This window comes from Pinus tabuliformis, chromosome 4_1 (genome assembly GCF_031772625.1).
Source record: "Pinus tabuliformis cultivar Carrire ecotype Pingquan chromosome 4_1, CPIR1, whole genome shotgun sequence".
Lineage (NCBI taxonomy): Eukaryota > Viridiplantae > Streptophyta > Pinopsida > Pinales > Pinaceae > Pinus > Pinus tabuliformis.
Window position 1 is genome coordinate 206,747,857 of NC_142303.1, and position 12,148 is coordinate 206,760,004.

The window sequence follows — 12,148 nt, forward strand, 5'->3', positions numbered from 1 at the left end:
ATAGGAGCATATAGAGATAGGATAGAATGCATGGTTAAGTAGCATCTTCTAGAATATAGGAGCATGGTGTAGATATAACTCAAGATATTCATATAGAAGGAACATACTTATTATAGGACCTCATCCATAATGAAAAAATAATTAATCATGATTAAGAATCTTACAAGGTGTAGGAATTTACAGGGTAAGTTCTTCATGAAGAACACCAAAAGGACACCGCTTACAACCAGATCACAGATCAATACACCAGTATTTTTGACGTGGTTAAAACCCTCAAAGAGGGAAACAGTCCATGGCCTGCGCCAACGTGGCTACTACAGGCAATTTATTAATCAAAGAATGAAAATTTACATAAGCTTCTCTCATGCACGGATTACCCGAACAATGACCCTCCATGCGCTTTAAATAGAACTCATGGACCAATCGGGTGTCAAGCCACGGATCAAGTGTCGGTAATACCGAGGAGAGAGTGAACCGTCGGATCACTACATATCGTGACCGTCGGATTGTAAGTTACAAAATGTACAACGGTAAAGAAACACACTTTACCTAACTCTATACCTAACTCTATACTAGACCAAGTTGAACTTAACTATTTCCTATGTGTCGGAATATCCTAACATCCCCCCTTAAGAACAACTTGGGATAGGATTGAAGGATTTACAAATATGACACAATAGGAGAAGGAAGGAGGCACTAGAGCCTATCCCCCCTTAGTGACAACTTCCTGAACTCCAAGCATATATCGAAGTTTAGTGAACTTCGCCTCTGTGAGAGCCTTTGTGAAGATGTCTGCAACCTGATCATCTGTTGAACAATATTGCACTTCAAGAACATGGTCATGAATGAGCTTTCTGATGAAGTGCATGTGTAGTTCAATGTGTTTGCTGCGCTGATGCTGGACTGGATCTTTGCATAGCTGAATGGCACTTTGATTATCACACCAAAGTGTGGTTGGATGCTGCTGCTCAAAGCCAAACTCTGATAGGATCTGACGAAGCCACAAGGCTTCCTTACTAGCTTCCACGGCACCACGATACTCTGCTTCTGCTGACGAAAGAGAAATGGCAGCCTGTTTCTTACAAGCCCATGTAATAGGTCCTGAACCAAGAGTGAAGACATAACCGGCAGTAGACTTCCGATCATCAAGGTCACCAGCCCAATCAGAATCAGTGAAACCAACTAATAGAGGAGCTGCTTTGGCACTGTAATGAATCCCAAACTGTACTGTACCTCGAACATAACGAAGTATTCTTTTAGCTGCTTTCCAATGACTTTCACGGGGGTTTTGCATAAAACGAGCAACAAGGCCAACAGCAAAGGAAAGATCAGGACGAGTATGGGTTAAATACAAGAGTTTTCCTACAAGTTGACGGTATAAGGTAGCATCAACTTCAGGAGAAGTACAAGAGACTGAAAGTTTGACTCCAGACTGAAAGGGAGAAGGGGCTGGCTTACAGTCTTCCATGTGAAAATGACGAAGAATATCACAAGCATACTTGGACTGGGAAAGGGAAATACCCTCCTTGGATTGCAAGACTTGAAGACCGAGAAAATAGTGTAAGTGTCCTAAGTCTGTCATTTCAAATTTCTTTTTAAGGCTGGACTTCACATGGTTTATAAGGTTGGGATCACTACCAGTAAGGATAAGATCATCAACATAAAGAACAAGGATGATAAGAGAGTTGCCCACTTTCTTGGTGTAGACAGTATTGTCAGAATGACACCTAGAAAAGCCAGATTCTAAAAGAAAGCTATCCATTTTGGCATACCAAGCTCGAGGAGCTTGCTTGAGACCATAAAGGGATTTCTTAAGTCGACACACAAGGCTGGAGTCTGTTTGTATGAAGCCAATGGGTTGTTCCATATAGATTTCTTCATGCAAGTCCCCATGCAAGAAGGCAGATTTAACATCCATCTGATGGACTTCCCATTTTAAAGAGGCAGCAAGGGAAAGAACAAGGCGGATAGAGTTCATTTTGGCAACAGGGGAGAAGGTTTCAGTGTAGTCAATGCCTTCAACCTGTGAAAAGCCCTTAGCAACAAGACGAGCTTTATGTTTATCAACTTTCCCATCTGGTCCATACTTGGTTCTGTAAACCCATTTACATCTAACAAGTTTGCGTCCCTTTGGTAGAGGAACAAGATCCCATGTATCATTTGCCAACAATGAATGATATTCTTCATTCATAGCTGCTTCCCAATGTGGATGGCCTGAAGCTTCTGCAAAAGTGTCAGGATCATGATTTACTGGAGCTTGAGCCAGTAAAGAAGAGGCTCTTTCAAACTGAGAACGTGTACGTCGCTGATCTGTAGGATCACCGGCAAGATCACCTGCTGCATCCCGAGTAGCACGGACCCATCTTGGAAGTTGAGGATCCTGAGAAGGTGGGGGAGGATTGTCATCCTCACTTTCATCATCTGAAGAAGAAATGTTTTCAAAAGTAGAAGAGATAGGAAGAGGTGGCACATCCGCCGGACTAGGCTCGCAGGCCGATTTATTTTCATCAAATTTTACATCTCTTCTAATGATAACATTTTTGGACTTAAATGGAATAAGTCTATAACCTTTTACATCTTCAGAATATCCAACAAAAGTACATTTCTCACTCTTAGGTTCTAAAGCTTTATGCTTTTCATCTGGAATATGGGCCCATGCTTCACTTCCAAAAACACGAAAGTGACTTACATCTGGTTTAATGGAACTCCAAGCTTCTTCTGGAGTGATATTCTTTAGAACCTTAGTAGGAGTGCGATTGATTATATAATTTGCACAATTAATTGCTTCGGCCCAAAAACTAAGACTGAGTCCTTTAGATTGCAGCATACAATTAGCCATTTCCTTTAAGGTGCGATTTTTCCTTTCAGCTACACCATTTTGTTGTGGAGTGTATGGAACAGTATGTTGCATTTGAATTCCATTTTCGGTGCAAAAGTTGATGAATGTGTTTTTAACATATTCTCCACCATTATCAGTTCTTAGCTTAAGAATTTGATGTCCAGATTGTTTTTCAACAAAGGCTTTGAAGGCCAAAAATGTGTTAAATACTTCGCTCTTGAGTTTTAAGAAGTATACCCAAGTGCGTCTGGAGAAATCATCAATGAAAGTTAAGAAATACTTGCAGCCAGAGAATGAAGCAACAGGAAGTGGACCACATAAATCACTGTGCACAAGCTGTAAAGGGGCTGAGGCGTGCCAAGAGGCACGTTTTTCAAAACTGTCCCGATGATGTTTTCCGAGTACACATCCGGAACAAACACCATCTCTGCAAGATACCATAGGAAGACCTGTCACCATATTTTCTTTACATAGATGCTGAAGGGAGCGATAGTTTAAGTGACCAAATCGCTCATGCCAAAGTTTGCTCACTTCATCATTATGAGCAACAAATACTGAGGGAAGATTTGATGACCCAAAGTTGTGAAACTTATACAACCTTGTGGAATCATCAGCAATACCAGTAGCTAGAATCTGTTTAGGATCTCTTAGATCCTTGATTACAACATCATGAGGTGAAAATTCAACAATTTTACCTTCACCTGAATGAGTTATCTGATATACAGATAGAAGGTTGCAGGATAAGGTTGGAACACATAATACATCATTAAACTGACCATTGTCTAGATGAACAGTTCCAGTCCCTACAACATTAAGAGATCTATCATCACCAACATATATATTTTTGGTGTTACAATCATTTAAAGAAGAAAACATGGCTTGGTTTTTGGCCATGTGATAAGAGGCTCCAGAATCAATGAGCCACTCATGAGAATGAGAAGAAGAAGATACATTTAATGCATAACCAGACTGAGATGATTGACAACGACATGCAGAAAGTGCCATTCCTGAAGATGAAGTTGAAGTTGAAGTTGAAGAATGCTCCACATGGATGTTATGTTTCTTCATTGCGGCTTCCAAGGCTTCCATCTTCTTAAAGCATTTAGATTCTAAGTGGCCATCTCGATTACAAAAGTTACAATGTCTATCAGTCTTCTTCCATTTGTTTTTATTGGTCTTATCATTTTGCTGAAATGATCTTTCATTTTGAGGCTGAGTTTGCTTAGGACCCTTGTTTGGTTTAGGACCATTCTTTTTAGGATATGACTTCTTAGGATTCTTTGAATTTGGTTGCTGCTGGGTGGCTAACGCTTTCTTGGAAGAGTTTCCAAGATTAAGAAGACCAAGGTGTAAGAGTTTTTCTTGTTCTCTTATTAAAGAATCACAAAAAGAGTCAAAGGAAGGGGCCTTGTAGTCTTTTCCTTGACAAATGAAAGCTTCCCTTGTAGAATGGAAGGTGGAAACAAATACAGAGTAGGCTGGTCCCAACTTAGTAAGGATGGAATAAATAAGGTTACTATCTTCTTTCTTAACCTTAACACCTTCCAAGAGATATCTAAGGGTCTTGAATTTGGACAAGAAATCTTCAATGCAAGAAAAATTATTAGGATCCAATGTAAGCAACTCATTTTCAAGTTGATGGGCTCTAATTTCATTTTTAATCCCAAAAACTTTAGTGATTTGTTCCAATGCTTCATGAGGAGTTTCAAGTTCTGCAATATGGAATCTAAGATCTGGAGAAATAGACATCCGTATCAAACCACGTGCTTGATCTTGTCTATTTTCCCATTTTGCAGCCTTGTCTTCATCTTTTGGTTTCTTCTCTTGGCCTGTGGCTATTCTGTAGAGACCTTTACTTCTAAGTAAATCTTCCATGTAGGATATCCATTGGAAGTAGTTAGTGCTGTCAAGAATGACTTGGCATGGACTTTCCATTTTAAAAAAAACTGAAGCTGAAGATGCTGAAAGTAAGTGTTCCAATGGATAGATCTCGAAAAATTAGGCTGTTTTAAAAAAAACGGCTCTGAAAAAGGCTTCCGGATGAAGAAGTTATGGCTTTTTGAAAAAAAAATTGATGAAGTTGCCGGCAAAGTGCGCGAATGTGCGGGAATGAAAAAATCCGCCCCCACAAAATGGAGACTTGAACCCAAGACCTCTACTCTCTTAAAATAGCTTTGAACCAATTGATCTATACAAAAAATTAGAGAGAGAGAGAGAGAGAGGGCCTTGGTTTGCGTGCTTGCCTTGAGAAAGCTCTTTTTCCCTACAAAACACAAAACACAAAACCCAACACGAATATGCAAAGAAAAATGAACCTTACGGCTCGAAGTTAGCTTTACCCAAAAAACTAAATATTTTAAAAAATGAACCTTGCGGCTCAAAGTTAGCTTTGGCCGGAAACTAAATATTTTTCTCAATGTTTCTGATTTTCCAAGATCACACTAAGGTGCAGGGAAAAGAGCATACGCATGAGAAAAAAAACTTCCTTTCTGTTTCTGATTTGCCCAGATCGCACAGAGTCGCAGGGCAAAGAGCATACGCAGAAATGAAAGGTATAGATCCGGTTAAAAAAGAACTAAATAAACCGAAACCGAAATAAGCAGAGAGAAAATAACAGTAAACTGCAAATAAACACTGTATACCTCCCGATCTGAAAAATGACACAGCTAGGGCTACCGGAAACCTTTTCACGTGAAACGAAAGGGGTTCCTCACTGGAACAGATGCTCCGAACGCAATAGAGCAGTCCTCTCGGCCCGAAAGCAGTCAGAAACAGCAGATCTAGGAAACGACAGTCCGATGCAGTTCTACCGGCTTCAGATTTGGATCACCAACGGACGCGGCCCTCAAATAGCTCTGATACCATGTAGGAATTTACAGGGTAAGTTCCTCAGAAAGAACACCAAAAGGACACCGCTCACAACCAGATCACAGATCAATACACCAGTATTTTTGACGTGGTTAAAACCCTCAAAGAGGGAAACAGTCCACGGCCTGCGCCAACGTGGCTACTACAGGCAATTTATTAATCAAAGAATGAAAATTTACATAAGCTTCTCTCATGCACGGATTACCCGAACAATGACCCTCCATGCGCTTTAAATAGAACTCATGGACCAATCGGGTGTCAAGCCACGGATCAAGTGTCGGTAATACCGAGGAGAGAGTGAACCGTCGGATCACTACATATCGTGACCGTCGGATTGTAAGTTACAAAATGTACAACGGTAAAGAAACACACTTTACCTAACTCTATACCTAACTCTATACTAGACCAAGTTGAACTTAACTATTTCCTATGTGTCGGAATATCCTAACACAAGGCCTCTATCATCAAAAGGAAGCAACATTTGCAGGATAAGGGTGTTCAAGATCCTCTGATAGAATCTTCAAAAGAAGTTTCACAAATAAGAGCAGATGACTCATTGGGAGTCCCATTCATGGGATTCAAGAAAGGATGATATGCAAGCAAGAAAAGATGAAGTAAGAAAGGCTACACCAATGAAGGAGAACCATCAAATGAAGTCGAGATGATCAAAGCAGAATCAAGATGAGGTATGTATGCATCAAATTTTAAGTCATGACATCATACATATATTATTGGGTCATGCAATAGTTCTAAAGCATGATCAAGTATTAAAGGATCTCTTTCACCAATGACATGCTCGAAGGCATGTACTACAATGCAATGAAGCTCAATATAAAGAAGTGCTCCCATAAGGAGTATAAGGTGGTTGACTAATCAATCCAAGAAGAAGAAAATGAAGTGAGAGATCAAGCATCTGAAGAACACCATGGTCACAAAGAATCACTATCTGACAAGATCCATTAAAGATATCTCCTGAAATAAGACATGAAAACTCTAACAAAGGAAGAAAAATATCAAAGGACCCTTGACACCTATGAAGGCCTTGGAGATATCAAGATGCAGATAATTGATTCAACTCTACAAAGATGCCATGATGAATAATCCATCCAGCAAAAGAACTATTTGATGTTGAAGCAATATCAGGATGAAGTCATGAAGGGCTACTAAATCAAAATGTGGGAACAAGCAAGTATATATTTGTATAAGATTCAAAAGAATCCCTCCAAGCAAAGTCAAGTCCTCTCCATGCAACGACATCATCAAAGAAGCAATTCCAAAGCAAGAAAAGTCAAGTTGTTCTACAGTCCTCAAGTTGGCCTAAAGGAGGGACAATCCTCTATACATAGAGGTTGTCCACTCCAATGAAAAGGAAATCTACCTTTGAAATCAACGAAGAAGAAAGATTGAGAAAGGGTGAAGAAAGTCGAAGTACAAGGAGCCTCTAGTGCAACGAAGAAGAAGAGACACAAACCAAAGTTTATAGGGTTGTTCTAAGGAAGAAACACAGTCACACGTGAAAGAAAAGAAGGGCATTCTATGGATATAACAACAACAAGATAACAATTACATATTCCTCCTTGTTTGAGCTAGTAACTTAGGCCTATAAGGCCTCCTACTCAAGCGAAGAAGATGGTATCTCAAGTAAAGGAGAAAGGAGCTAAAAGCATAAGGGAAACCTCCCACACATGCAAGAAACTAGGGCTACAATAATACTATATCAAGTCTGCACTATACATCAAGAAGAAGCTCGATTAGGTCAAGAGAAAGAAGGTATCCTCTTGGTGAAGGATCTCACTAAGGATCAAAGATTGGAGTCTCTTCTAGAGATAGTTTACTAAGGACTATCAATAAGTTGAAAGAAGAACGAAGTGCTTGAAGGAGGAGAACGAAGTGTCGGGGAACAAAGTGTTGGAAGGAGAAGGACAAAGTGCCGGGGAAATGAAGTGGAGGAAGGAGGAAGGACTTGACTTATGCTTGGAGTATATTCTTGTCAAGGGTCTAGGGTTTGGCATTGATCAATAGATGCTTCAATAAGAGAAATTTACGAAAGGGTTTTCCTCTCTAAGAGAGAGAGAGGTTTTTTCCTGGCAAAGAGCCAACATCTTGTGTTCTTGTTTCTTGTGTTTTGGTAGCAATTTGATGAAGTAAACACACACACAATAATAATAAGAGAAGAAGATCAAGCTAACAAGATAAATTGTAAAAGTGCTTCACAAATTGTTATCAAGTCTAGAAGAATCATACTATACCTAATTGCCCTAGATTCTTCAACATGTCACAATAATAAAATTGATCTCTTCTATTGTTTTGTTGACTTTAGAAAAGCTTTTGACACCACTCCTAGGGAAAACTATGGAAGAGGCTAGAACAGATAATGGTTCCTCTCAAGTTGAGGGCTGTTGTGACTAGGTTGTATGGGAATGTTATTTCCAAGCTTAGGACCACCAAGGGTTGGTTGGAAGAAATTAGATGCAATATAAGGGTCAAGCAAGGGTGTCCCTTATCCCTTACCCTTTTTGGCATGTACATTGATAAGCTAGAAGGGTGTTTAGAAAATGCAGGGTGTAATGGCCCCACACTTACTGGTATGGTCATAACTCTTCTCCTTTTTGCTGATAATATTGTTCTTTGAAAAGGAGCCATGACGATCTCAGCAAGCAACTAAGAATCCTCCAAGATTTCTGCTCCAAGATTAGTATGACTGTCAATACCGACAAGACAAAAGTCATGATAATTAAATTCAAAATGATCACTTATGATAATTTCATTTATGATAATAACTACTTGAAGAAAGTTCCTTCATACAAATATCTGGGAAACGACATCCTTCATTAACTCATTTGGAATTATAACACTGAGAAAAGTATAAATGGAGGATGGAAAACTTACTATGCGCTTGAAAAAAATTGTAAGTTGGCCAATCTTTGGATTTCGAATAAAAATAAATAAAAATTCCCCTTTGAGACTCTTGTCACCCCTGTTATTTTATATGGATGTGATTGTGGGATTGCAATATATTTAGAGAGTTGTGGAGGAAGATTGAGCAAATCAAAAAACAATTTATAACCTACAGCCTCAAGATTAAATGAATACTCCCTATCCTATCCTCTTGATTGAAGCTAGCACCCCCCCATTGAAATCATGATTATGACTAGGTATCTCATGTATAAGAAGAAATGATTTAACATGGAAGCCGAGAGGTTTCCTAAATTTGTTTCTAACTCTAGCGAAAACCCCTACCTTCAACTTAAGCGAGGATGACATAAGGATGCCTAGTCTTGGGTAAACCATTGGGGAATAAAGGAGGATATCATCTTGAAGAATAAAGATATTAAAAATATTATTACTTCCAAATGTAGGGATAAATCATGGGGCGATAAAAAGTTATAAGAAAAAATGAAACTAAGATATTATAAGGAGGTGATCAACCCCAATCTTGAAAACCATAATTATTTATGTCTTCACAATCAAGAAGAAAATGAACATTGTTAAGATAAGAACTAATTCTCATGAGCTTCAAAGTGAATCCGTGTGTTGGTCAATTCCCAAAACACCATGGGATGAAAGGATTAGTCACCTATGTCATACAAAGAGGGTGAAGATTAAAATCACTTTCTTTTACTTACATCCATTCTATTAATTTAAAATTAATTATATATATATATATATATATATATATATATATATATATATAGATATATGGGGTAACTGAAAGGAATCAACCACTGAGTAAGTCTTATATATAACCGAAAGGAATCAACCACTAAGTAAGTCTTATATTTGTGTGATACAGAGTGGATTATGGCTCTTCCCACTATTCCTCTGGGGCCTACAACATGTACTCTCCATAGACCAAGTTTGAATGGGGAAATGAACCTTGAATCTCTAGGTTTACATTTCTTTACATCATTTTCATCACCAACTAAAGCACTGCTCTGGAAGAATTTAAAATAATATTTTTGATTTTCATAAAAAAAAAAAATTTTTAATTTCATTTTAAATAATAGATAATTATTATAATTATATTTAAATTGAATGTGAAATTTTAATACTAAATAGATCAACACCAAAAATATTTGATTGATACAGTAAAAAGCCAAAAAAAAATAAAAAAAATTAGACTATAATTTAATTTCACTTTTACAATAACTTTTGGTGGGAGTGGGATCCATTGCGTGAGACATGGACCTTGACATAAATTTTCCACTCAGAATAAAGCATCTCGGTTATGGGAAATCATTTGAGATGGGAATAGGTACGTGGTAAGTTCCCAATTTCCCACCAACATATGATTTATCATTGTGAGTCAAAACTCTGTTCCATCAGTTTGTCCACAGATTCCACACCTAACTCTTATTCAAACCACAACTACCAGTCGTCGACAAAGCTTAGCATTCAATGCAAATTCTTGCCCGCTCACATGTGTATTTATTGTCTTCTTCAGACTGAAAGCCTTGAAGTCAATACAATCTTGACTCTGAGGTATATTTATTGTATTGTTCATACCCCAGAGCCTTAAACTCAATACGATCTTCACCCTCGGTGCGCTCTCTGCTTATCCCGATTCCCAGCCTACTGCTATTATATTCGGAGTACTGTACTTCCAGAACTGGTATCTTCAAGCACCAAGACCATTTTCTGAGCTGTTAAAGATACTATGAGTGATATGGATCGTTCATCATCAGAGGATTCAGTGGATTCTCAAGGTATAATTTTATCCTTTTGCATTCAATTTCTAGTGTTCAGTTATGCCTGGACCCTGTAAGTCCTATGAATGGTTGTGATAAAATGAAATTGCTGCAACTCCATAAATGGCCGTGAGAAAATGAAGTTGCTCCAACTCTATAAATGGTTGTGATAAAATGAAGTTTGCTGCAGCTGATGTGAATGCAAACTACAAGATGGTTTTCTCAGAAGATGAAAAGGATCTCATAAGCAGGCTGTACAATCTACTGGGCCAGAGGTAGATTATCTGGGATTTATGGATTTAATTGCTATAACAGGGGAGAAATGTCTGTGAATTTAAGGTCTGAAAAATCAATGGTGGTAATTTTATTTTGATTGAATGCAGGTGGGCTTTGATTGCTGGGCGAATTCCAGGCAGAACTGCAGAGGAAATAGAGAAATATTGTAGCAGGCGATATATTAGTGAGTACTAGGTCACATGGGTTCCTAATAATCAATGAAGAAGAGGGTAGAAGCAGCCTTGCCTATCTAACTGATTTAGTTTGTGATATATATATTTACTTTGAGTGATGGCCATATCTTCTGGGGTTTATGAGGAAGTATGTTAGTGATGGTGGAATAGGCATCCCAACTGGAACTTGAATATCAAGAGGTCAAGTTTGCACCCAGATTGACATTGATGTTCATTTTTCTTTTTCTGTTCATCAGGGAGGATGCTTGAAATTCTATAGCAAATTCCATTTTTTTCTGGAGGGTGTGTTTCAATCTCCTGGGACATGTGGCTTCCAAGATTCTGAGGTTGAGAGATAGATAAGATAATTATATAAATTTCCACTGAATGACAAAAAGGATAGTGGCTTTCCTAGTTGTGGTAAACTTTCACCAATCTCGCTGCTTAGCTGAACTAACCTCCAATGTTATTATTATTGCTGCTACAAATCTGATTGTGAATATTACTGCAATTTTGATGTTTGTAATGGAGAAATGAGAGTTTGGAGGAGGAAATCAAACTCAGGTCCCAAATTGCATGTCTAGAGGAGATGACGAGGTACTGAGAAACAGCAGCAGACTGAAGTAGAAATAGCAAGGGCAAAGTTAAGTAAATGATAGGGCATTGCCACTGCTGAGATCATAAAATATGGCAATGGAATGCAAGAGGATTGCGATAAGGGGGCAGAGACAGGCAACTGCCAGAAGGAACTCACAAGATTGCCACGCACAAAAGGGCAGACAGCCTATTATCTATTATTTGACATCATTGTATAATTAGGGTTTCAAGCTTATTTTTGGACCCTTTCTCTCCTGGATTCTGGGTTCTCTGTAGTATGTGGCTCTTATCAGTGTGTTATTAGTACTTGTAAGCTGTCTTATTGTAGTGGCATATATCACAACGATATTTTCCAGTGCAAGTCATTGAAATGCATCTTATTACCATGATTATCTTCTTTATGGAGTATAAATCTAATTCCTGCCATCTCCACCTCCATCTTTGGAGGGTGATTAAGTTCATCATGAATGTTATTTGTTTATTGATAGATCTTTAAATACAACCAGTTTATTTATTTGTATATGGATTTTCTGGATGCAAACAAGTTCAACCAGTGAAAAGAACATATACTATTATGATTGAATGTTGATCTTTGCTCTGAGCAGTGGTCAAATATTTTCAGGAGTTAATGTATAAGTTGATTACGGTGATTGTTTTCTTCATGCAGTTTGGGCTTAAGTTCTTCATGAAAAATGAGATTCTCAACA

The 12,148-nt window shown here is 38.3% G+C and overlaps 1 protein-coding gene across 1 annotated transcript; it reads left to right on the forward strand.

Moving 5' to 3' along the window:
• Positions 1–10,073: 10,073 nt before the first annotated feature.
• LOC149174940 (transcription factor CPC-like) lies at positions 10,074–11,902 on the forward strand. The gene is made up of 3 exons (XM_089422721.1): positions 10,074–10,413; positions 10,586–10,670; positions 10,779–11,902. Exons 1-3 carry the CDS (start codon positions 10,365–10,367, stop codon positions 10,864–10,866), a joined length of 222 nt encoding a protein of 73 aa, XP_089278847.1. The 5' UTR covers positions 10,074–10,364; the 3' UTR covers positions 10,867–11,902.
• Positions 11,903–12,148: the final 246 nt, after the last annotated feature.